Source organism: Schistocerca piceifrons, chromosome 2, assembly GCF_021461385.2.
Source record: "Schistocerca piceifrons isolate TAMUIC-IGC-003096 chromosome 2, iqSchPice1.1, whole genome shotgun sequence".
In the NCBI taxonomy this organism is placed as follows: domain Eukaryota; kingdom Metazoa; phylum Arthropoda; class Insecta; order Orthoptera; family Acrididae; genus Schistocerca; species Schistocerca piceifrons.
Window position 1 is genome coordinate 504491787 of NC_060139.1, and position 27200 is coordinate 504518986.

The 27200-nt window shown below is 38.6% G+C and overlaps 2 protein-coding genes across 2 annotated transcripts in view; one reads left to right on the plus strand and one right to left on the minus strand.

The window, feature by feature from the left end:
• LOC124776891 overlaps window positions 1-12495 on the minus strand; it is a 330314-nt gene extending 317819 nt beyond the window's left edge. The window contains exon 1 of the mRNA XM_047252077.1: window positions 12466-12495. Coding sequence (XP_047108033.1) covers window positions 12466-12481 — 16 coding nt within the window. The 5' untranslated portion in view covers window positions 12482-12495. The remainder of the gene's footprint in view (window positions 1-12465) is intronic.
• Window positions 12496-12537: 42 nt separating this feature from the next.
• LOC124776892 (enoyl-CoA hydratase domain-containing protein 3, mitochondrial) overlaps window positions 12538-27200 on the plus strand; it is a 135241-nt gene continuing 120578 nt past the window's right edge. The window contains exon 1 of the mRNA XM_047252078.1: window positions 12538-12717. Coding sequence (XP_047108034.1) covers window positions 12676-12717 — 42 coding nt within the window. The 5' untranslated portion in view covers window positions 12538-12675. The remainder of the gene's footprint in view (window positions 12718-27200) is intronic.

Consider the following 27200-nt stretch of genomic DNA (forward strand, 5'->3'; position numbering starts at 1 on the left):
GCCCTCCAATACAAAATTGGTGATCCCTTGATGCCGCCGAACATGTCCTACCAACTGATCCCTTCTTCTAGTCAAGTTGTGCCAAAAATTTCTCTTCTCTCCAATTCTATTCAATACCTCCTCATTAGTTATGTGATCTACCCACCTAATCTTCAGCATTCTCCTGTAGCACCACATTTCAAAAGCTTCTATTCTCTTCTTGTCCAAACCAGTTATCGTCCATGTTTCATTTCCATACATGACTACACTCCATACAAATACTTTCAGAAACGACTTCCTGACACTTAAATCTATACTCGATGTTAACAAATTTCTCTTCTTCAGAAACGCTTTCCTTGCCATTGCCAGTCTACATTTTATATCCTCTCTACTTCGACCATCATCAGTTATTTTGCTCCCCAAACAGCAAAACTCCTTTACTACTGTAAAAGTCTCATTTCCTAGTGTAATTCCTTCAGCATCACCTGACTTAATTTGACTACATTCGATTATCCTCATTTTGCTTTTGTTGATGTTCATCTTATATCCTCCTTTCAAGACACTATCCATTTTGTTCAACTGCTCTTCTAAGTCCTTTGCTGTCTCTGGCAGAATTACAATGCCATCGGCGAACCTCAAAGTTTTTATTTCTTCTCCATGGATTTTAAAACCTACTCTGAATTTTTCTTTTGTTTCCTTCACTGCTTGCTCAGTATACAGATTGAATAACATCGGGGAGGGCCTACAACCCTGTCTCACCCCCTTACCAAGTCTTGTCTTATAAAGAAGTTGAATGCAGTATTCATCTTAAGGCAACACAGGGACTTCAGCTGCCACGAAATACATGAAATATATTTGCAGTTACAAATATGGACAACAGTCAGCTGTATAATGGAATGATGACACTGAAACTTTGCACCTGACATGTCATCAACTGTGAAGCATGCTCAGATAGATTAATGGTAAGGTGGCCACTTGTGATAAGCAGCCAGTCTGGGTTCCAATCTTAGACTAGCACAAATTTTCATAGTTGTCATTCCATTATACAGTTGATAGTTGCCGATATTTGCAACTGCAAATACATTTCATGTATTTTGCAGCATCTGTTGTCACCCCATTTTCCCTCAGACATGCATGCATCATATTTCTGAACGGAACAGGCACTGCATTGTCATATTTATCTCTGAAACAAACAAGCGACTTTCAATTAAAATGCCTCCTCTACACAGGAATATACATAACAGATGTGTGAGTGCAGGTTGTGCACACATGGTGAACAACATATGGAGGTTTGGGTATGGCTGTGAAGCATTCTTGATAGCCCAATGGTAAGGTGACCACTCACAATAAGCAGGACATCTGGGCTTGAGTCCTGCTCCAGTGCAAATTTTCATTATCATCATTCCATTATACAGCTGATGGTTGTCCATATTTGAAACTGTGAATACATTCCATTTACCCTTACAAATAGCTGGAAATAGAAATTGGATATGAAGGTGAAAGAAAATGAAATTCTAATCTTTGCCTCTTCTCTGGAAAGGAAGGAAAATTTTACTAAATGATGTGCCAGTAGTCAACAGGGAATTGAAATCATTAAGCATTTCATGTAATAAGGAACAAGAAAGAGGTAGATAAGCTGTTGGAAGTGACAAAGGAATGTACTGAAAGACATTAGCTGACAGATGCCACAGTAATAGTAACATGCAACAGGTAACCTATATGTTAAAAGACAAGAACTAACAAGATAGAAGGAAGCAAGAGGTGGGTTTGACATCTTGCTGACAATGACAATCCAAATTCCCGTTCACCCTCCAGTGAGGAGGGATGCATGCTATGGTAGTCTGTGCAGTTGAACAAAGCCACTGTGCCAGGTTGGCATAGTGGTTAGCACATCTGCCAAGTGAGCAGGAGACCCAGGTTTGAATCCTTGCCTTAGTAAAAAATGTTCAAATGTGTGTGAAATCTTATGGGACTCAACTGCTAAGGTCATCAGTCCCTAATCTTACACACTACTTAACCTAAAGTATCCTAAGGACAAACACACACACACCCATGTCCGAGGGAGGACTCGAACCTCCGCCGGGACCAGCCGCACAGTCCATGACTGCAGCGCCTTAGACCGCTCGGCTAATCCTGCGCGGCTTTGCCTCAGTACAAATTTTCATTTGTCACTTTAGTCTTCATCCACACATCATAGATGTTTGAGACTTAAATATGTCTCTGGAACCATGTAGTCTCATTTGATTAAAACACCTATGCCTGGGTTTCATGATCCCCAGTTTCATTTGATGCTGAGGTGCCATTCCAATACAGCTGAAGAGGCTCTGCAATGCTGTTGGAGTTTAGAGGGAATACCAAGTGGGCTGAGGTGTGAATGGGAATTTGGACATATATATATAGCAAACTATCACTACACTGCTTAATGCTATTCACAATTCTGCCAAGTACTTTTAATGGAGTAAATTACTAATAAAGCTGCTACTTTTCAGGGAGGGGGGGGGGAGTTACCTGCTGCCTCCTCAGTTTCACTATATTGCTGGTGTATATCTGCTAATATTAGTAGCTAAATATTTACTTTATTACATCGCTATTTTTCAAAGAAAATATTTTTACATAATTAAATAATGCATCCTATGTACAGTACACTACCGCTTGTTGTCCAGCTTTATAGCAAACATTGCTACTTGCCATGTAGCTAGCAGAACTTTTCAATCCTTGAATCTAGATAATTTGTAAAGAGGGTGGATAAGGTGGTACAATTTTAATTTTGTTTTGAACTGGTAGGGATTCCCAATGTTTCGCTTTATGGTAGCTGAGTGTGTGTTGAATATCTTGCTACTAGAGTACATAGCTCCATTCTCAATCCTGGACAAGGGGGCAAAATCTATATGAAAATTATTTTTGTATCCTGTATTATGACTGTGTCTAACACAGTTGAGCTGAAAATGGTTTTAATATCGGGGGGAGGGAGAGGAGGTGGGAGGGGGGGGGGGGGTGGATCTTAAATGCTTGCTTTAGGTGCACTGCCAGGAGATAATTTCATATAAGACAATAGTCAGTGAAAATACACAAATAAGCCAACTGTTTCCAGTGAATCCTGCAGTTCTTTGGTCACATAATTCAATGACAGGAGGATAATTTGGAAAAGATGATCATCCAAGGCAAAGTGTAAGAGAAAAGATTGCAAGGAAAACTGCCAAGATGACGGATAGACCAGATAAAGGAGATGACATACCAAACAAGGAACCATCTAGTTAGTGATGCAGAAGACTGGGAAAAATGGAGACAGACTGTTAACAGGATTGTGTGATGGATCACCAACTTTCAGCTATGAAAGTGGAGTGTTGATGATAGGCTCAGAGCACCTTTCCATAAGACATTACTGAATGAAAATATGTCAACTTACTGATGTGTCTCTCGCCAAGATTTGAAATTATTCTGAGTGCAAATGTGGCTGAACTAAGTTCTCATAAATTGAGACATCTTAAAATTTTGAAGATTCCACCCTATTTATTATTTCCTCATGACATGTTATGATTATCATTGGTGTAGTACCCCCAGATGTGCAGACCTAAAGATTTTGTGTCTTTTTAGAACTGAGTGTGGGACCATTCACAGAAAACCAGACAATGATACTTTTAAGAAGATTGTTTAGCATTTCTTCTGTTTCTGTTTATATGCTTGAACTGATTACAATATTAGTGCCATCTGCAAAAAGAAATAATTCTACTTGTTGTGTATTAGACAGAAGATCATTTACATATATGATGAACAATAGTGGACCAAAGAGTGAGCCTTGAGGAACCCCACATATGATCTCTCCACAGTCAGAATTACGGCTCTGGATTATACTGGTTGGATTACTAAGTACATCTTTCTGCATTCTTTTGGTTAGATATGACATTATCCATCGATTGGCTGTACCATCAATTCCATAAAACTTCAATTTATCTAGGAGAATGTCGTGATTCACACAATCAAATGCCTTACATAAGTCGCAAAAAATACCAACTGATGCTATTTTATTATTTAACGCTTGCAAAATTTAGTGATTGAACATGTAAATGGCATTCTCAGTGGAGTTACTCTTCTGAAACCCAAACTGTGATTTGCTGAGTATATTATTGTTGCTAAGCATATTTCAGTCTCTCTGAAAAACCACCTTGAGTTAGTGATACTCTATATATTTCTGATAAGACTGAGCTTATTATATGCGAAAAAATCTTTAGTACTCTATTAGAAAACCCATCAAAACCAGATGAGCTTTTATTTTTGTGAGAATGTATAATTTTTTTTCATTTGAGAAGAAGAAGTTGGTGATACATTCATATGATTGAATTTTATGAGTGTTACTTTCTCAACATACTGCTGTGATTTTTCTCTTGAACTGTGATATACTTTCTACTATATTTAAGAAATTATTATTAAATATATCTGCTACCTGTTATTCATCAGCTACAGCCATTTTCACTACATTCCACATGTTATCAGAATTACTGATTTCCGACGTTAGGTGCATGTTCCTTGATTTTTTTATAACCTTGAAACTTTGTCCATGTGTTGATTCCCTTTTAACTTGTTATGCAGCTGGACCTCAAGGAATTTTACACGGTGTATTTCATTTCATGTATGACCACTAATGTCTGCTTCTAGTACCAAAAGGTTATTAAAACGTGTTTAAACTTACATAATATAAGTATTTGTGTAGTTTTAAATTGTTAGCTGTGGACCAATTGTAAGCCTATGCAGCTATCATCTGAGCTATGCTGCTAAGCTTGAGTTGTGACATTTGATTAGAATGCTTGTGTTATCAACAAACATTACTGTCTTTGAACTGAATTTTTAAGTCATTCGAAGATAATATAAGTTAGAAACACATTCCACAGATCATGACAGATCATAAAGATATGGAATGTGTCATTTTACATTCACATCACAAATTAATTAGTACATGTTTACATTCAGAACATTTCTAAGTTTTTTATTATTATTACAAAAAGACAAAAGTAATTCCTCCCCACCACATTTACACGTTACAGAAACAGAAATTCTTCTATGTAGGTTAGAGAAAAGATCAGACCCAGTACAGATCCTAGTGGTACTCCCCATATTATGCTCCCCCATTCTGAGGTCATTTTCATGCCTGAGATAGGATGCTGTATCACTTAACTTTGCTAAGTAGACTTCTGTGATACACGAAATCAAGGGCTTTGGCAAAGTTACAGACTATGCCAAAAAGGACCATTTTTTTGTATAGCTCTTCTAAGACTTCATTTATGTGGTCTTGTACTGCCTTCTTTATGGAAAATTCTTTATGAAAACCAAACTGAGAGGTATAAAGTAAATGTAATGCACCTGTATTTGACTCCCCCCCCCCCCCCCTCTCCCCCAATCCTCTCCCCCTGGAAGCTTTCTATTATGGATACTCATCATAATTAATAATCCAGGTCACTCAATGTTCTTGAAACTGGTAACTGAAGAAAAACTAACAAAGATTACGAAAAAGCTAAAGGCAAAAAAGACTGCTGGACATAATAAACTCACGCAGGTGACAGCAGAAATAATTACATCACTACTGAAATTTGTCAACTACCCATTCCAAAAGAAGAAGTTTCTGGTCAACTTAAATTGAGTGGTACTTGTGCAAAAAAAAGATGATCCTAATAATTAAAGACAAACAGCTTTAGTAACAGGTTTCTCAAAAATATTAGATATGCTAATGTTCAACAGGATAACTGACAAAAATGGGGCCTTTACTCCTCCATTTATTTGTAAATAATGTACATACATGAGAGTGAAATAAGGTACCATATGTAAACGATACAGTATGACCGTGCTGAATATGGCTAGCAATTCTGTGCCACCTGAGAAAAACACTTTCATATGTCATTAAAACATCACAAAGGCTCAAAGAAAATGACTTAATTATTAATCTGAAGAGAACAACAATAAATCTGAAGAGAACAACAATAAATAAAAAGCAGGACACATGGATGTGTATTTTTTGGTTGAGAAGAGGCAGAAATAACTTCATCTAAATTTTTAAGTATAGTGATAGAGTGTGAGCTAGACTGGAAACAGCAGATACAGCACTGTTTGCAATAAGTTAAGTTCAGTGATATTTATAATGAAAGTGATTCAGGTGTTCACTACACATCAAAGGCAGGTAGCTGACATTGTGTGGGGTGTACAAGAGGGTTTCTTGAATTATTAGGCAACTCTCCATCCCATCCACACAACATTAGTTGCAGGAAACCCAGAAGCATCAGTGTAAATCCAAAGAAATGCGCAGCACAAATTAGTGTATTAAAATCCTAGTTGTTAACTGGTGAAGCATTTGCAACAAAGTGCTAGAGTTTGAAGCACTTCTAAAGGCAGTGGAGCTCACACAATATTAAGTACAGAAAACTGGTTAAAACCAGGAGTTGACAGCAGTGGGATTTTTGGAGGAAATTTAAGTGTGTACCAAAAGGATAGACTAAGGGAAATGGAGGTGGTGTGTTTGTCATAGTAGACAAGAAACTCAAATCCACCAAGACAGAAACTGCATATGAGATTGTTTGAGGAAGTTAATTGGATCCTTCTATCAACCAACAGACTCACCTCTTGATGTAACCAAAATTTTAGAGGAAACCTCAGTTCATTTGTATGAAAGTTCCCTACCAACTGTAAGCACTGGAGGAGAATTTAACCATCCAACAACCAACTGGGATAATTACAGTTTTTTTTAGTGTTGGGTGTGATAAGATAGCCGGCGAAAATTTAATAAATGCCTTCTTTGAAAACTACTTAGAATAGATAGTTAGGAACCCCAATCATGATGGGAATATATTAGATCTAATGGCAACAAATACAGCTGACCTCTTTGAGGATGTACACATCGAAGTGGTATCAGTAACCAAAAACCCAAATTTTACAAGTAGAAAAATCTGTATCTTCAATAAACTACACAAAGATGCTTAGTACCATATCTCAAGTTTAAAAGAATAGTTGACCATGCTCTGGATAGATGGATAGACGGATAGATAGATAGATAGATAGATAGATAGATAGATAGAGAGAGAGAGAGAGAGAGAGAGAGAGAGAGAGAGAGAGAGATATGAACTCAGTAGAACAGTTCATGATGGGAGGAACCCTCCATGGTATACAGCCATTGTAGAGAAACTTTTAAAGAACCAGATGGTATTGCATAACAGGTATCAAACAAAGCCTGGACTGTCTAGAAATATGCTAAAAGAGATGTGTTTGACTGTCAAGATAGCAATGCCTGAAGCCTTCAATGACTACCATACATGAATATTGTTGAATAATCTTCCACAAAACCCAAAGAAATTCTGGTTATATGTGAATGCTGTAAGTGTCCACACACTTATGGATGAGACATAAACTAAAATTGTGGATAGCAAAACAAAAGCAGAAATTGTTAAGTCAGATTTCAAATGTCCCTTTACAAAAGAAAGCCCAGAAGTATTGCCCCAATTAAGGGACCAATGACTGTAGCAGTCTGGTCCCTTTAATCCAACAAACCAACCTATTGCCCCAATTTAATCCTTGTACCAATGAAACGATGAGTGAAACAGATTCTAGTCTCAGTGGTGTTGAGAAACAGGTTAAATCATAAAAACTGAACAAAGTTCCTGGGCCTGATGGAGTTTCTATTAGATTCTATACTCAATCTGCAGATGAGTTAGCCCCTGCATTAACAATGATCTATCATAAGATACCTTGAACAAAAATCTGTGCCCAGTACTTGGAAGAAAGTACAAGTCATAGCCATATAGAAGAAGGATGGCAGAAATGCTCCTCAGAACTACCACTCAGTATCCTTGACATCCATCTGTTGTAGAATCTTAGAACATATTCTGAGCTCAAACATAATGGGGCATCTCGAACAGAATGACTCCTCAATACCAAACAGCACAATTTCGAAAACATCAATCATTTGCAACCCAGCTTATATTTTTTTCACATGACATACTGAAAGCCATGGATCAAGGCAGTCGTCAGGTAGATGCAGTGCTACTCAATTTCTTTAAAGCATTTGACTCAGTACCATACCTACACTTATTCTCAAAAGTACTACTGAATGACTGTTGCTTGGTGAATCAAACTAAATTTGTGACTGGATTGAGGATTTCTTGGTAGGTAAGATGCAGCAAGTTATCTTGGATGGATCATCATAAACAGATGAAGAGCTAACTTCAGGTGTACTCCAGGTAAGTGTGCTGGATCCCTTGTAATTCATGTCATATCTTAATGACCTTGCAGACAGCACAGGGTGTGCATAAAGTCTGGGAACACTTTCTATTATTTATTGCACAAGGACCAAACATTGTTCAGATATCGTACATATGTCATTTTGAAGAGAAACCCTAAAAGTGGTTTTTTTTTTGTGTGTGTGTGTGTGTGTGTATACTGCCACAGCATAGTTTGGTAATTTGCCGATTGTCAGCGCTAGTTGCAAATATGGCGAGTTCAGGTGCGGAGCGAGCTTTCTGTGTGTTGGAGTTCAATAAAAACAAATGTGCTACAGCTGTTCAATGGATGTTTAGAATCAAGTATGGTAAGAAGCCACAAACAATGAAGGCCACTTACCACTGGCACAACAAATTCGTTACAACGGGTTGCTTGGGCCCGGCAATGAGAAGCAGACATCCCAGTGTGAGTGAAGCGAATGTGGAGTGCATAAGAGAGACATTCGTAAGGAGTCCAAAGAAACTGGTGTATTGTGTATCCTGTGAACTCGAAATGGTTCTAATGACAGTTTGGAAAATCTTGCGACGGAAGCTGTCTATGAAACCATTCAAATTGGAGCTAGTGCAGAAGCTCAATGACGACGACAAAGACAAGCATTTTCAGTTTTGTTCGCAATTGCAACAATTGAATGAGGATGGGGATGGCATTGTTGATCATTAATTTTTAGTGACGAAGCCATTTTTCACACTAATGGGAAAGTGAACAGGCATAATTGTTGAATCTGGGGTACAAAGCAACCACACGAATGCACTGAATTTGTGTGTGATTCCCCAGAGATAAATGTATTTTGTGCCTTGTCACGTCGAAAACTATACAGGCCACACTTCTTATCCAAGAGTACTGTCACTGGATATTCCTACTTGGACATGCTGCAACAATGGCTGATGCCTCAAATGCAATCGGACTCTCCCTTCATCTTTCAGCAGGATGGGGCTCCACCCCATTTTCGTTGTGAATTTCGTGGGTACCTGAACACAGAGCTGCTGCATCGATGGATCGGTCGTGCCACAGAAGGGGGACAGCGGTTTCATGAAATGGCCTCCCCAATCACCAGCACTCTCTCCGTGTGACTTTTTTTGTGGCAACAAATTACAAATCTGGTGTATGTACCACCTCTACCACGTAATGTAGCAGAGCTCCGGGAAAGAATACAGGAAGTGACTGCCACAGTCGACGATGGAAAATCTTGCGACGGAAGCTGTCTATGAAACCATTCAAATTGGAGCTAGTGCAGAAGCTCAATGACGACGACAAAGACAAGCATTTTCAGTTTTGTTCGCAATTGCAACAATTGAATGAGGATGGGGATGGCATTGTTGATCATTAATTTTTAGTGACGAAGCCATTTTTCACACTAATGGGAAAGTGAACAGGCATAATTGTTGAATCTGGGGTACAAAGCAACCACACGAATGCATTGAATTTGAGTGTGATTCCCCAGAGATAAATGTATTTTGTGCCTTGTCACGTCGAAAACTATACAGGTCACACTTCTTATCCAAGAGTACTGTCACTGGATATTCCTACTTGGACATGCTGCAACAATGGCTGATGCCTCAAATGCAATCGGACTCTCCCTTCATCTTTCAGCAGGATGGGGCTCCACCCCATTTTCGTTGTGAATTTCGTGGGTACCTGAACACAGAGCTGCTGCATCGATGGATTGGTCGTGCCACAGAAGGGGACAGCGGTTTCATGAAATGGCCTCCCCAATCACCAGCACTCTCTCCGTGTGACTTTTTTTGTGGCAACAAATTACAAATCTGGTGTATGTACCACCTCTACCACGTAATGTAGCAGAGCTCCGGGAAAGAATACAGGAAGTGACTGCCACAGTCGACGATGCCATGCTGAGACGGGCATGGCAAGAATTCAATTACCGTATTGGCATCTGCTGGGTCACTTATGGTTCACACATCGAACGTTTGTAAAAAAAAACTTTCAGAGTTTCTCTTCAAAATGCAATATGTATGACATCTGTACAATGCTTAATTCTTGTCCAATAAGTAATTGAAAATGTTCCCGGATTTTACATACACCCTGTATTAACAGTAGTCTCAGGCTTTTCTTAGATGATACAGTTATCTATAATGAAGTAGAATCACATAGAAATTGCACAAATATTCAGTCGTGTCTTGATAAGATTTCAAAGTGATACAACAATTGGGAACTTGCTTTAAATGTTCAGAAATTTAAAATTGTGCACATCACAAAACAAAACAAAAAAAAGTAATATTCTATGGCTATGACTACCAGTGAGTCACAATTGGAATTGGTAAACACATACAAATAACAATCCCTTTTGTAGTGACATGAAAGTGAATGATCTCACAGGCTGCCTTGGGTGAGGCAGCTAGCAGACTTCTGTTTATTGATAGAATACTAGGGGAAATGCTATAAGTTTACAAAGGAGATCACATACAAATCACTCATGTGACCCATCTGAGAAGACTGCTCATGCTTGTGGGACCCTTACCAGATAGGACTCACAGGGGATACTGAACAAATCCAGAGAAACACAGCACAAAAGGTCACAGGTTTGTCTGACCCGTGAGAGACTTCCCCAGAGATGTTGAAAGAAATGTACTGGCACTCTCTTGAAGATAAGACATAAATCATCTCGACAACACCTACTTACAAAGTTTCAGGAATTAGCTTTGACTGATGACTCTGGGAATATACTGTACAATAACGGCCTACATATCGCTACCACAAGTATCATGAGGAGAACATCAGACTAATTAATGCATGCACTGAGGTATTTAAACAATCATTCTTCCTGCACTCCATCTGGGAAAAACCCCTAATAACTGGTACAATGGCACACACCCTCTGCCATGCACTTCACAGTAGTCTGCAGAGTATGGATGTAGATGTAGATACAATTTCCTCAGCATGCATATCATGACCTCTTGTGCACTACCACGAATTTTTTACAACATTTATGCAAAATGGACTCAAAGTATGGGGGAATTATACCATCATTAGAATCAAACAAACACAACACAGAAAGAAGCCATTGGCATTATAGTAACGAAGGAGTAAAACGTATCTCATAGAAGTTGTTTAAAAGATATTAATATTTTAACATCCCCAGCTCTGTTTATATCCAGGACAACTGTGAACCCATTACGAGACTCCACAAAACTGGTGAGGCTGTTCATTGCCATAACACAAGGAACACAAAGCAATTGTTATGACTTTCACATTCACTTCAGATTTAAAATCGAACCTCAATACTCCAGGATCGAATTAATATAAGTATTGCAAAGGGAATTACAAAACCGTGAGGAATTTCTCTGCAACCCTAAAAATGTGTGATACAAAAATATTTCTATAATGTGGTGGAGTATATGAGCAGACAGTGAGCTTAAGTTCATTGATAACCCTCTAAACAATAAATTTTATGTACCATATTACGGGAGAATGAATTAGCATAAATGTTGTAAGATACCGCTTATCTATGTAGGCCTACATAATATGTCACAAAGAGTGACATTCGCGCCCTTATCCCGTATTCTGCATATATATTCCCGAAAACTACACACTTCTTTCACATAGTGATGATATAATCAATAAAATAACTGCCTACAAATTAATTCATTTTCTTATACTTCCATCCCGCAATTTCTGCAAAAAAAATAAAATAAAAAATGAACGGAAGCTAGTGTAAAGTGAGTATACTGTTTTTGATTAACAGCAAGGCGTTCGTTGTCCCTAATTTTCAAAAGTTGTTTTTTTTTTTATTTTGTGGGGGATATAAATTAAGCGTGTCAGTCGAGTCACCAATCAAGGCATTTTCAACATTATACTTTTAATAGCCATCAACTACCTACATCGTCCCCGAGTCAATGTCAACATTCCATATTTAGCCATATCTAGAATTCATCTGAATGACGTTATTGGTATGAAGCTAAAAACTCGGAACAAATAACTGCGTCGAAAATGGGCATTTTACATTTACAACTTCATAATTTTCCGCTACACTTCTTGCAACAATTATCGTTTAGGGAAAAATAAATAACGATACTAGCAGACGATTGGCAGTGTCACGCCTATTTCGTCCCTGTATCGATCAACTTTGCTAGTCAACCACGTACTGACAAGCATAAAGATGACAACTGTGGTCCACTATGAAACTGAATTTCTTAAGGTGTAGAAATTTTCTTATTCCTTTTTGTAAATGGTTAACTCTCTCGAAAAGCAGCAGGATAATAATGTTTATCTTACCTACTGCATCTGCCATTTTTCGTTGCTCCGAGCAACTGAAAGCTAGCAGGTGATTGGTCACCTTTCGTAGGTGGCAACTGCTGCTATGGCAACGGTTGTCACGCATATAAACAGTTGAGGACTTGTAAGCGTGAAACCAAGTACATAGAAGAGTTGTTGGTTGTGAAGTATATTTTAAAATATAATATTTACAAATCGTTCGTACTAATAATGTCTGTTACCACACGTATGTCCTTGGCAATGGGAAAGCATGTAAGGACACTGAGGAGTAAACTGTAACAATTAATTTGTGTATCTCCACAGACGCTATGTTCCATTTTGGAGTCATGTGTGTTTTGCCACGTCAAACTATTACATCTGTTTGTTTGTTATGCATGTAGTAATGATATAAAGTGCACCTTGTCATTATGTTTTAAACATATGTTCAGAAACGTGTAGTGTCACCAATTTAGTAAGAGCACTGCACCAACTACGTTATAGGATGAAGGCTAACGTCTGGCTTTTCTTAGTCTTCTTTTCAGGCAGAAGCTTCAACTTTGTCCAATCAAATACATAGCCGTTTTCAATACAACGCCACATGCTCGTGTATAGTTGGTATATATTACTATAAAAGCAACTTTAAATATATTCCGATACTATTTGCAATGTACTGTTGGTTCTATTTATTTGTTTCCACTTATCGGTCAGTCGTAATCTATTAAAATTCAGTTTTAAAATGACAGTTATTTTATAAAAATGAGCTTAATTAAAGTAATACGTGTAAGTAATAAAGGAAACAGTTCTCTTTTGATTTGATTTTACATGTTTTTTTTAGAGCCCCGCGTCATTGAAACGACTATTAAACAGATGATGCTGGCAACTCTTATGAACAAGAACTATCAAAAGTACTGCAAGATCATTATTTCCTCTTTGTTACAGAAAAATTTCCAACTTACTACGATCGCCTTTGCGTATGAATTACGTGTATGTTGCAGGCTGTAGCTCCAACGAAAAGGAAATAATAATAATAATCATGGATGGAGAGTCATCATAAGGTGTAGAAGTAACTTCAGGTGTGCCCCAGGGAAGTGTATTGGGACCCTTGCTGTTCAGGTTGTATATTAATGACCTCGTGAACAATATTGATAGTAACCTCAGACTTTTTGCAGATGGTGCAGTTATCTGTAATGAACTACAGTTTGAGGGACCTGCATTCAGACCTTGATAAGATTTCAAAGTGGTGCAAAGAATGACAACTTGCAGATGTCTATAATATCAATTGGCTGTAGTTGGAATCAGCCAACTCATACAAATATCTGGGTGTAACACTTTATAGGGATACGAAATTGAATGACGACAGTCTCAAATGTGGGTGAAGCTGACAGTAGACTTTGGTTTGTTGGTAGAATCCTCTGGAAGTGCAATCAGTCTACAAAGGAGGTTACTTGCAAATCACTCATGCGTCTCCTTTATAGAATATCATTCAAGTGTGTAGAACCCTTACAAAATGGGTCTAACAGGGGATATTGAACATATACAGAGGAGGACAGCGCAAATGGTTACAAGTTTGTTTGACCTGTGGGAGAGTGTTACAGTAATCCTGAAGAAACTGAACCTCAGACTCTTGAAGATAGGAGTAAACGATCCTGAGAAAATCTACTAACAAAGTTTCCAGAACCAGATTTAAATGATGACTCTAGGAATTTAACAACAACCCCCTATGTATCGCTCACATAGGGGTAGTGAGAATAACATTAGAGTAATTATGGCACACATAGAGGCATTCAGACAATTATTCTTGCCATGCTCCATGTATGAATTGAACAGAAAGAAACTATTAACTGATACAGTGTAACATACTGTCTGCCATGCACTTTGTGATGGTTTGCAGAGTATAGGTGTAATGTAGATGTGGAGTATATCATTACATATTCAAAACATTGAGTTATAGTGTGCTGTAATGAAAATAATAATAACAGAAATGAAATTATTATTATAATAATTATTAACAACTATCAACTGATTCAACTTCACTTATAAAGCTCAATAATAAGAATATGTTGAAGAATTATTACTTCCCACAGTAAAATTTTCAGTTATAACTGAAAGTAATAGACCAAGTGTCACGGAAAATTTATTATTAAACACAACTACCCTTAGGTGGAGTAAATGATTTTTCTATGATAAATGTCAGCAGCCACATTTGATGAGTTAGATTCATAATTATAAAAGAAAATATTGTGTAACAAAAATGTAATCAATACCAATGTCATAGTTATACCAGTACCAATGATATAGTTACAATGCATGTAGAAAATGTCGGGAAACTTTTGGGAAGAATGTAGCATAGCAGAATGTTAGTGAACTCTAAGATTAGAGATTAGATTAGATTAGTACTTGTTCCATAGAGCATGAATACGATATTTTGTAATGATGTGGAACGTGTCAGGGTAATAAAAGGTGTCTATACAAGTTATTACATTACACAAAATATTACATGACACTTAATATTTTTAATTTTTTTTATTTTTGTGGGGGTTGAGGAAATTACCCACTTACTATATCCAAAAATTCATCTAATGAGTAGAAGGAGTTGCCATTAAGAAATTCTTTTAATTTCCTTTTAAATGCTATATGGCTATCTGTCAGACTTTTGATGCTATTAGGTAAGTGACCAAAGACTTTTGTGGCAGCGTAATTCACCCCCTTCTGAGCCAAGATTAGATTTAACCGTGAGTAGTGAAGATCATCCTTTCTCCTAGTGTTGAAGCCATGTACACTGCTATTACTTTCTAATCATATTTGTTCTGAGCATCGTATCCTGTCTTTCCCTGAAATAAACAAGGATAAAAATAAACATAAGTAGAAATAAACAAATGATAAGGTTAAAGTATTTTGTTCCAAGAAGAGAAACTTCTACCTAATTCAGTACATGAGCTGTAATCAAGAGTTACAACATTATTTTCTCAAGTTTGGTCAAATATGTACAAGAAGTGAAACATTACAAGAATAAAGTGGAAACAATCTTGTATATTGTTAAAAAAGGTTGAATAATTAAATGAATTTTGCTGGTAGTAGCCTTCTCAGAAATGATAACACTTTAAAGTTAATGGCCAATGAATACTTCCTCACAGTGGTGACAGACATTGCACCTACCAATAAACAATCAATTACAGATGCATTAGATTTACTCTTCCAAACACTATCTTCAAAAATACACCTCTAATGAGTTAAAAAAATAATTGTCACTATAAACTGCCATGCTTGTGATTGACAATATATCTAGCAGAGTATTAAAACATTGTGCTGCCTTAATAAAACCACCTATAGTTGATTCATGGGATATTTTCTATCAGATTTATATTATTAAAAATAAGCTTTCACCTCTAGTTATCGGTCTTGTTCACTCTTTCAGGTCTCAACATTTTCGCTGTAGTAAGTGATCATCATAAAACATTATATTGGTTATTTGAAGTGTAACTTAATAACTGGCTCTCAGTTTTGCTATCATAAATGCTGTCAACAGGAAGAAACATTTATGATCAAGCAAATGTAGTCTTGGTAGAGCTAAACCCCAGAACACTATTATCTTTAGGGGAAAGTGATGTACAGCTTTTAAATGCGTTTTGAACTGTATTATTTTTCTGAATATGTCACATCTGTATTGGGACACTACCAGTTCTGGTCAGACAACAGACCAATATCAGGCATTAAGGAACAAACATGATCATAGGTAAAGATTTTTCTGTCTTGTTGTTCTTGTTGTTGTTGTTTTGGTCTTCAGACCAGAGACAGGTTTGCTGCAGCTCTCCACACTGCTGTATCCAGTGCAAGCCTCTTCATCTGCGAATAACTGCTGCAACCTACATCTTTCTGAATGTGCTTAGTGTATTCATCTCTTGGTCTCCCTCTACGATTTTTACTCCACACACTACCCTCCAGTACTAAATTGGTGATCCCTTGATGCCTCAGAAAGTGTTCTGTCAACTGTTCCTTTCTTCTAGTCAGGTTGTGTCACAAATTCCTCTTCTCCCCAATTCTATTCAGTATCACCCGATTGGTTACATGATCTAACCATATACTAATCAGCATTCTTCTGTAGCACCATATTTCAAAAGCTTTTAATCTCGGTTTGTGTACACTGTTTATCGTCCATGTTTCGCTTCCATACATTGCTATACTACATACAAATACTTTCAAAACAGACTTCCTTGACACTTAAATCTATACTCGATAACAAGTTTCTCTTCTTCAGAAATGCTTTCCTTGCTGCAGCCAGTCTACATTTTATATCCTCTCTACTTCGACCATCAGCGGTTATTTTGCTCTCCAAATAGCAAAACTCATTTCCTACTTTAAGCGTCTCATTTCCTAATCTAATTCCCTCAGCATCACCTGATTTAATTCGACTACATTCTGTTATCCTCGTTTTGCTTTTGTTGATGTTCACCTTATATCCTTCTTTCAAGACACTGTCCATTCCATTCGGCTGCTCTTCCAGGTCCTTTGCTGTCTCTGACAGAATTATAATGTCATCGGCAAAACTCAAAGTTTTTATTTCTTCTCCATGGATTTTAATTCCTACTCCGAATTTTTCTTTTGTTTCCCTTACTGCTTGCTCAGTATACAGATTGAATAACATCGGGGAGAGGCTACAACCCTGTCTTACTCCCATCCCAGCCACTGCTTCCCTTTCATATCCCTCGACTCTTATAACTGCCATCTGGTTTCTGTACAAATTGTAAATAGCCTATCGCTCCCTGTATTTTACCCCTGCCACCTTCAGAATTTGAAAGAGAGTATTCCAGTCAACATTGTCAAAAGCTTTCTCTAAGTCTACAAATGCTAGAAATGTAGGTTTGCTTTTCCTTAATCTATTTTCTAAGATAAGCCATAGGATCAGTATTGCCTCACGTGTTCCAACATTTCTACGGAATCCAAACTGATCTTCCCCAAGAGTCGGCTTCTACCAGTTTTTCCATTCGTCTGTAAAGAATTCGCATTAGTATTTTGCAGCTGTGACTTATTAATCTGATAGTTCGGTGATTTTCACATCTGTCAACACCTTCTTTCTTTGGGATTGGAATTATTATATTCTTCTAGAAGTCTGAGGGTATTTTGCTTGTCTCATACATCTTGCTCACTCACCAGATGGTAGAGTTTTGTCAGGACTGGCTCTCCCAAGGCCGTCAGTAGTTCCAATGGAATGTTGTCTACTCCCGGGGCCTTGTTTCGACTCAGGTCTTTCAGTGCTCTGTCAAACTCTTCACACAGTATCATATTTCACATTTCATCTTCATCTACATCCTCTTCCATTTCTATAATATTGTCCTCAAGAACATCGCCCTTGTATAGACCCTCTATATACTCCTTACACCTTTCTGCTTTCCCTTCTTTGCCTAGGACTGGGTTTCCATCTGAGCTCTTGATATTCATGCAAGTGGTTCTCATTTCTCCAAAGGTCTCTGTAGGCAGTGTGTATTTTACCCCTAGTGATATACACCTCTACATCCTTACATTTGTCCTCTAGCCATCCCTGCTTTGCCATTTTCCACTTCCTGTCGATCTCATTTTTGAGACGTTTGTATTCCTTTTTTCCTGCTTCATTTACTACATTTTTGTATTTTCTCCTTTCATCAATTAAATTCAATATCTCTCCTGTTACCCAAGGATTTCTATTAGCCCTCGTCTTTTTACCTACTTGATCTTCTGCTGCCTTCACTGTTTCATCTCTCAAAGCTATCCATTCTTGTCAGTCGTTCCCTAATGCTCTCCCTGAAACTCTCTGCAACCTCTGGTTCTGTCAGTTTATCCAGGTCCCAGCTTTTTGCAGTTTCTTCAGTTTTAATCTACAGTTCATTACCAATAGATTGTGGTCAGAGTCCACATCCACCCCTAGAAATGTCTTAAAATTTAATACCTGGTTCCTAAATCTCTGTCTTACCATTATATAATCTATCTCAAGCCTTTCAGTATCTCCAGGCTTCTTCCATGTATACAACCTTCTTTTATGATTCTTGAACCAAGTCTTAGCTATGATTAACTTATGCTCTGTGCAAAATTTTACCGGGTGGCTTCCTCTTTCATTCCTTACCCCCATTCCATATTCACCTACTACGTTTCCTTCTCTCCCTTTTCCTACTATCGAATTCCAGTCTCCCATGACTATTAAATTTTCATCTCCCTTCTCTATCTGAATAATTTCTTTTATCTCATCATACATTTCATCAATATCTTCGTCATCTGCGGAGCTAGTTGGCATATAAACTTGTACTACTGTGGTAGGCGTGGGCTTCGTATCTATCTTGGCCACAATAATGTGTTCACTATGCTGTTTGTAGTAGCTTACCCGCATTCCTATTTTGTTATTCATTATCAAACCTACCCCTGCATTACCCCTATTTGATTTTGTATGTATAACCCTGTATTCACCTGACCAGAAGTCTTGTTTCTCCTGCCACTGAACTTCACTAATTCCCACTATATCTAACTTTAACATAGCCATTTCTCTTTTTAAATTTTCTAACCTACTTGCCCAATTAAGGGATCGGACATTCCATGCTCCGACCCATAGAATGCCATTTTTCTTTCTCCTGATAACTATGTCCTCCTGAGTAGTCCCTGCCCAGAGATCCAACTGGGGGACTATTTTACTTCCGGAGTATTTTACCCAAGAGGACACCATCATCATTTAACCATACAGTAAAGCTGAATGCCCTCAGGAAAAATTACGGCTGTAGTTTCCTCTTGCTTGCAGCCATTCGCAGTACCAGCACAGCAAGGCTGTTTTGGTCAATGTTACAAGCCAGATCAGTAAATCGTCCATACTGCTGTCCCTGCAACTACTGAAAAGGCTGCTGCCCCCCTTCAGGAACCACACGTTTGTCTGGCCTTTCAACAGATACCACTCCATTGTGGTTGCACCTATGGTACAGCTATCTGTATCGCTGAGGCATGCATGCCTCCCCATCAACGGCAAGGTCCAAGGTTCATGGGGGGGTCGAGTACGGTGTATGCTCCAAAATCCTACTGCAAATTGAGGTTAGTGATATGGGCCTGTAACTCAATGGGTTACTCCTATTTCCTTTCTTGAATATTGGTGTGACCTGTGGTACTTTCCAATCTTTAGGAACAGACCTTTTGTCAAGTGAGCCGTTGTATATGATTGCTAAGAAAAGTGCTATAGTGTCTGCATACTCTGAAAGGAACCTGATTAGTATACCATCTGGACCGCATCTCGCATTGATGTCCACACTAAATTTCGAGGTTCTGTGAAACTTAGCCTCTCCAACACCTTGGAATAGAGATTCTATCATCAATTACCAACACATCTTAAATATGGCAGCAGCATGCATATCTGCCATCTGTTCCGTATTCTCATAAGGACTACCTGCTGCACAAGGGAGCCACGACAACAGAGTAAAATTGGCCTGTGGCCAAGGAAAGCCATGATAGCTTGCTGATTCTACGTTCAGTTTTTCATGACATAGCTGAAAGAAGAACTTGAAAGAACACAGCCATTTGTTGATCCAAACGCCAGTAAAAAAAAGCAGATACCATTTTCTGCAGTAGACGAGAGGGAAAAGAGAGTGAAATTTTAAGATCAAAACATCCTCTTCCAGAAATGAGACTTTTCCCGAGTCTACCGAGTGAAGTGGCACAGTGGTTAGCACACTGGACTCGCATTCGGGAGGACGACGGTGCAATCCTATCTCCAGCCATCCTGGTTTAGGTTTTCCGTGATTTCCCTAAATCGTTTCAGGCAAATGTCGGGATGGTTCCTTTGAAAGAGCATGGCCGATTTCCTTCCCCATCCTTCCCTAACCCGAGCTTGCACTCCGTCTCTAATGACCTCGTTGTCGATGGGACGTTAAACACTAACCTTCTCCTCCTTCCCGAGTCTATGAGTGCAACATAGCACCATGGGCAGTCACCAAGCTACAAGTTCTGCATTCCAACTGAATTAGCTGCACAATAACATGACAAACTGGAGGGATGAGTATAACCTCGGTTCAGTCCTAGGCTGCTAAAAGTTTATTCTGCTGGCCAATTTGAGGATGATTTTGAGAGGTTTTTCACGTTTATTTAGTTGTATTTTGGCCCTGGACTACACTTTTCCTAACCAACCTATAAAGAAATGTAAGTTTCGAAATAAATTTTGCTCAACTTCAGTTATGCCAGTCAACAATAAAAGAATAGATATAATTATGCAATAAATCCATTAAAGTGAGGCAAAGTTTGATAAGTGAATCAAGTGCTACAGATGGCATATAAATTGAATAAGCCTTTTTTAAAAGTATACTCACTATTTTTTCCAACTCAAATGATATTTGTAAGGCATTTTTATTGATACCCAACAGTATTTTGTCAATCAGTCTGACGTCTTTCCATTTCAGATTTTTAATTTTCAATTTCAACCTAACATTTTGGGCGTGGTAATAAATTACTTTTGTGAACATTTTCTTGCTTTACTTAATAATTCATTGGATTCCCTGGCTGTAATCTTACAAGGATGTAATTTCAGATTGTTAAATCAGAAATGGGGCATCCGTATTCATATTGGTAATGCAAAAAATGTACTTTGCGAATGCTATGGAAATATACTTACCGTATAAGTACCAAAGTAATCTACTTTAAAAATGCAAAATAGATAACTATCAGTATTTTTAGATACAATACTTCTTGTCAGATTTAGTTTATGGGGCACTACACGTTTCCAAACTTACTGAATCAGTTATACAAAAAATGAACACACATACTCCTTGGGTTTGCTGCCAGATTATATTGTGTAAATCCTACAATATTTCATTGCTGCAGCTGCTTGACATCTTTAGGTAGTGGTAATTGCTGCTGTCACTGCTGCAAGGTGCGACATGATAATCAGATAGTGGTATCAAAATTTATCAGGCCAAGAGCAGGCAATATGCATGCATGGGAAGACACTTGCAAGTGGAGGAAAGCAGCACTTCTAGTGCCCCCCTGCTAGGAGACGCAGAAAGGCCTTGCGAGTGTGCATTGTGAACAAGGACTGTGCTGCTGGATGCTCCCGTGGTTAAAAGCTGAATTAAATCTCAGCAGTGTGCTGCACAGAATCATGGAAGTTCTTGTTTTTCCTGTTTTGATTTAATGGCAGCCATTACTGGATTTCAGGCAGCATTTGATTGAAAACCTGCATCCCTGTGATAAGATTATCTGTCATACGGATATGGATGGCCTCCTCAATGAGACGGTCCCAGAAAGATGACGCTGGGGATAAAATTTCCATCTTTTTGTGAAACATGCAATGCCCCATGCCCAGGCAATGCCCCACTATCGCTGATTTTTCAGGCAGCCCCAGGGGTGTATGACAATGATGTTCAATGCAACATTCCTTCATGGTCTGGCATGTCTTCCCAATATAAGGTTTTCCACGTTGGTATGAAATCTTATACACGCCACACTTCCTAAAGCCAAAGTCATCTTTGACCGAGCACAATAAATTCTTCAATTTTCCTGGTGGCCGAAAAACATACTTGATGTCATGCCTTTTGAGGATTCTTATTATTCTTGAAGGCATGCCATAAAATAGGGAAAGAATGTCATTGCAGTGGCTGTCTCCACATATTTTTTTACATTCCTGCTTTTAATTTACTTGGCATGGAATGCATGGTGTATCTGTCTATCGGAATAGCCATTCTGCTGGAATACTGTTCTTGGGTGTTGTAGCTCACCAGGCAGACTGCTGGCCTCTAAGAACACATGTGCTCTATGCACCAAAGAGTATAAGACACTACAGCATTGTGCAGGGTGATGACAACTCATGACCTGCAAATATAGCTCCATGGGAGATGGTTTGCGATAGACACTATGTCCCAGTGTGCCAAGGCTTTTCTTCTCACCATGACATCCAAGAATGGTAAAATGCAATCATTTTCCACTTTCATTGTGAACTATATATTGGGATGGAGCAAGTTCATATGCGGGAGAAACACAGGTAATGTCTCTATTCCATAGGGCCATACCACAAATATATCGTCTACGTACTACTAGAAGCAGGAAGGTTTGAGACTTCCTGACAGTAGTGCTTTTTCCTCAGAGTCAGCCATAAAATAGTTGGCTACCATGGGAAACAGAGGACTTCCCATGGCAACACCATTCACTTGCCGTGCTGAAGATACAGAAGGATGCTCCCACCTATTTTCTGGCCAAATATCTTACCACACGGTTGGGGCCTTTCTAGTGTGACCACAATATCTGGAATTCAGAGAGATTCATAGGATGCCTGAAGACACTTAAAGCTATAACCGTCAGATCTTTTGGTTGCCTTTGATGTTGTATCTTTATTTACAAAACTCATTAGAGCTTATCAGCAGTCATTTTGAGAAAGACACTGTGGCATTGTGCAAACATGTGCTTACCTCAACATACTTCTTATTCAGTAACCAGTATTTTGAGCAAGTGTACGGTGCGCCATGGGAAACCCTCTGTCTCCCATGGTAGCCAACTATTTTATGGAAGACTTTGAGGAAAACTCACTGTAGTCAGAAAGTCTCAAATCTTCCTGCTTCTGGCGGTATGTAGACGATAAATTTGTGCTGTGGTCTCTTGGAATAGAGACATTACCTGTGTTTGTCCTGCACTTGAACCTGCTCTGTCCCAATGTACAGTTCAGAATGAAAGTGGGAAAATATGATATTTTACCATTTATGGATGTCATGGTCAGAAGAACAGCTGATAGTGCTCTGGGACATTGTATCTATCACAAACCAGCTGACACAGGCCACAAGCTGTCATCACCCTACACCGTACAGTAGTGTGTTATACTCTTTGGTGCATAGAGCACACATGGTCTTTGAGGACAACAGTCTGCCTGGTGAGCTACAAAATGTAAGAATGATTTTCCAACATAATATCTACTCCGATAGACAGACACACCACACATTCCGTTCTAAGCAAATTCAAAGCAGGGATGTAAATGGAGATGTGGAGGCAGCCATCGCAATAGTGTTCTTGCCGCATTTTGGTGGCATGCCTTCAAGAACAGAAAGAATCCTCAAAAGGCATTCAGCCTTCAGTAAAGTTGAGGAATGTATTGTGCTTGGTCAAAGATGATTATGACTTCAGGAAGCGTGGTGTGTATAAGATCCTGAACTGTGCAGAAATGTTGCATCAAACACCATCATCATACATGCCTGGGGCAACCTAAATAAATCAGTGGTAGTGGAGCATTGCCCAGACATGGGGCATCGTGTGTTTTACGAGAATACGGAAATTTTATCCCCAGTGCCATCTTTCGGGGACTGTGTTGTTAAGGAGGCCATACATACCTGTATGGTGGAAAATCTTATCAACAGGGATGCAGGTTTTCAGTTAAGTGCTGCCTGGAATCCAGCACTGGCTGCCATTAAATCAAAACAGGGAAAACAAAAACTTATGATTCTTGATAAAAAGTTTTGAACTTTGTCCTCCCTTGGAGAAATTCCTGTGGAAACCTATAGTGGTAGAGAAGCTAGAAAAGCTGAAAGGAGAATGGAAAGACTCAGTTTAGATATAGTAGGCATCAGTGAGATGAAATGGAAAGAAGATAAGAATTTCTAGTTATACATGTATATGTAATAACAATGACAGCAGAAAACAGTGTGATGGGAGTAGGGTTCATTATGAATAGGTTGGTGTATGCAGACATCATGAGTAGAAGAGGAAGATACAGAGAAAGTATTTGAGGATACTGAAGGAGAAAATCAGGATGTAAAGAGACATAGCAATCTAATAATCATGATGATTGGAACGTGATAGTAGGGGAAGTAACAAAAGACAGAGCGATGGGAAAATATGTGCTCAGTAGTAGGAATGAGAAGGCAGAAAGACTAATTGAGTTCTTTATTAAATTTCGGCTAGTTAAATACGCTGTCCAAAAATCACAAGAGGTGGAGTTATACTTGGAAAAGGCCTGGAAACACGGGAGGCCTTCAACTGTATTACATACTGGTCAGACACAGAGTACAAACTCTAATATTGGATTGTATGGCATACCTAGGAGCAGGTATCACAGTTTAGTAATGTTGAAGAATAGGCTGAAGTTGAAGAGAACTGTCCAGAAGAATCAATATGGCAGGAAGTGGGATACTGAAGTATTGAGCAATATGAGATGTGTTTGAAGCTCTTTGAGGCTATGGATACTATGATAATAAATACCCCTGCAGGCAGTACGGTTGGAGAGGAATGGACTTCTCTAAAAAGGGCAAGCACATAAATTTGACAGACAAATATAGGCACAAGGAAGGTAAATATGAAGACATCTTGGGTAGCACAATAAATACTTCAGTTGATCGACAAAAGAAGGAAATACAAAAATGTCAACGATATAAGTCACTTAGGAACGCAACAAATAGAAAGTGCAGGAAAACTAAGGAAAAATGGCTACAGAAAGAATATGAAGAAACTAGGAAAGAAATGGTCATTGTAAGGACTGAGTCAGCATACAGAAAAGTCAAAACAACTGTTGGCAACATCGAACATAAGGGCATCTACATCAGGAGTATTTTGGGAATTCCACTGTCCAACATGAAGGAGAGAACAGTTAGGTGGAGACAGTACAGTGAAGGCCTCTGTGATGTGGAGGATTTGTCTGATGATGTGATAGAAGAAGAAATAGCATTTGAAGTGCAGTGAAAGGCTAAGGGATCCAGTATTAGTGTAAGAGTTTAACAGAGGTTTGGAAGACTTCCAAACAGATGCAGGAGGGATAGATAACATTCCTTTGGAATTTCTAAGATGACTGGAAGAAATGGCAACCAAGGGACCATTCAAGTCGGTATGTAGACTACATGACGTATAGCATCGGACTTTTGGACAAATATCAACACAATCTGAAAATAGCAAGGTCATCTAAATGGTAGAACTATTGCACAATCAGCTTAAGAAGTCAAGCATCCAACCAGAATGACATACACAAAAGTAAGAAATGAGAGGATCTGTTAGATGCTAGCCAGTTTGGCTTTCAGATAGGTAAGGGCACCGGAGTGGCAGTTCTGTTTTTGACATTGATAATGGAAGCATTTGAAATGTCGTGCTGTAGAATGATATTTAAAACTGGTGGACTGGTAGGGACTGAGACGATTCTTTTCAGAATTGGTGATGAAAGGAAAATGTGGAAAACATTGGCAAGCATGAGGGGTAGGATGATAGTACATGTGCTCAGACATCAGGAAACAACTTCTGTGGTACTAGTAAGAGCTGTAGATGGTGAAAACTGTAGAAAGAGACAACAGTTGTACTACATCCCACAAATAACAGTGTATATGGTGCAACTGCTACTCTGAGATGAAGAGTTGGCACAAGAGAGGAATTTGTGGTAGACCACATCAGACTAGAGGACTGACGACAAAACAAGGAATAAAAGTAAAACCAAAATAGGGGAACATAATATATGGCGCCCTACAAGCCTCTGTATTAGATCCACTGCTGTCATCTACAAATAAGATTTTCAGTGACCTTAAAAAACTGTTCATAAATTGTAATGTTTTGATGATAACTAAAGATTGGCACAAACTAGAGTTTAAGTCTCACAATGGGTTGTTCCATGTCAATTGGATCAGATTTAGAAACGATGCATCTGGTGACAGCCATACCTCTTCAAAAATGGCAGAAAATACATTGTGCAAGTTGAACAGCTCATCTTTAACCAGTCATAAATCAAAATTTTATGTACGGATTCATCCAAGAATTGGTAATATGATACACAGTCATGCTGTCTTCTTGTGCATTTTGTACAGTAGCCTCAGTCCTTTTCTATCAAAATATATGCACCAGCAAATTTGATGAAAATGTTTTGGGTGCCAAATTTTGCATTTCTCAACTGTATGTCTTTTAATCTTTTTTTATCTTGCCATACCTAGAAATTGTGCCTGTCTGCAACTTAATGTGTCATCTTTATGGTAAGTAGCAATCTATCTTTTCCTCACACTGTTTATATCTAGAAAGAGTAGTCTTCAAGCTTCAGAGTCTATATAGTTTAATTGACTGATGCCTGCTTACTACTGAAAAACATAGCTGAAAGTTATGACTTTTCATACAAAGTGTATATTCTCAACTGTGACATTAATAAGTAAACAGAAAGTAAACTAAGTGAAAACTGATTTTATGTCCATAAAAATACAAGTGTAATTGTGTACAAATGAACTTCAAGCAATAAGCAACAATAAAACAAATGAAAATTCAATAAGTTAGAGTTTTAAACACACCATACAGTTTGCCACCCCTCCCCCCTCCTCCCATGAACCATGGACCTTGCTGTTCGTGGGGAGGCTTGCGTGCCTCAGCAACACACATGGCCGTACCTTGGTTGCAACCACAATGGAGGGGTATCTGTTTAGAGGCCAGACAAACGTGTGGATCCTGAAGAGGGGCAGCAGCCTTTTCAGTTGTTGCAGGAGCGGCAGTCTGGATGATTTACTGATCTGGTCTTGTAACACTAACCAAAATGGCCTTTCTGTGCTGGTACTGCGAACGGCTGAAAGCAAGGGGAAACTACAGCCGTAATTTTTCCCGAGGGCATGCAGCTTTACTGTATGGTTAAATTATGATGGCATCCTCTTGGGAAAAATATTCCAGAGGTAAAATAGTCCCCCATTCGAATCTCTGGGCGGGGACTACTCAAGAGGACGTCGTTTACTCAAGAGGACATCGTTATCAGGAGAAAGAAAACTGGCGTCCTGCGGATCGGAGTGTGGAATGTCAGATCCCTTAATCGGGCAGGCAGGTTAGAAAATTTAAAA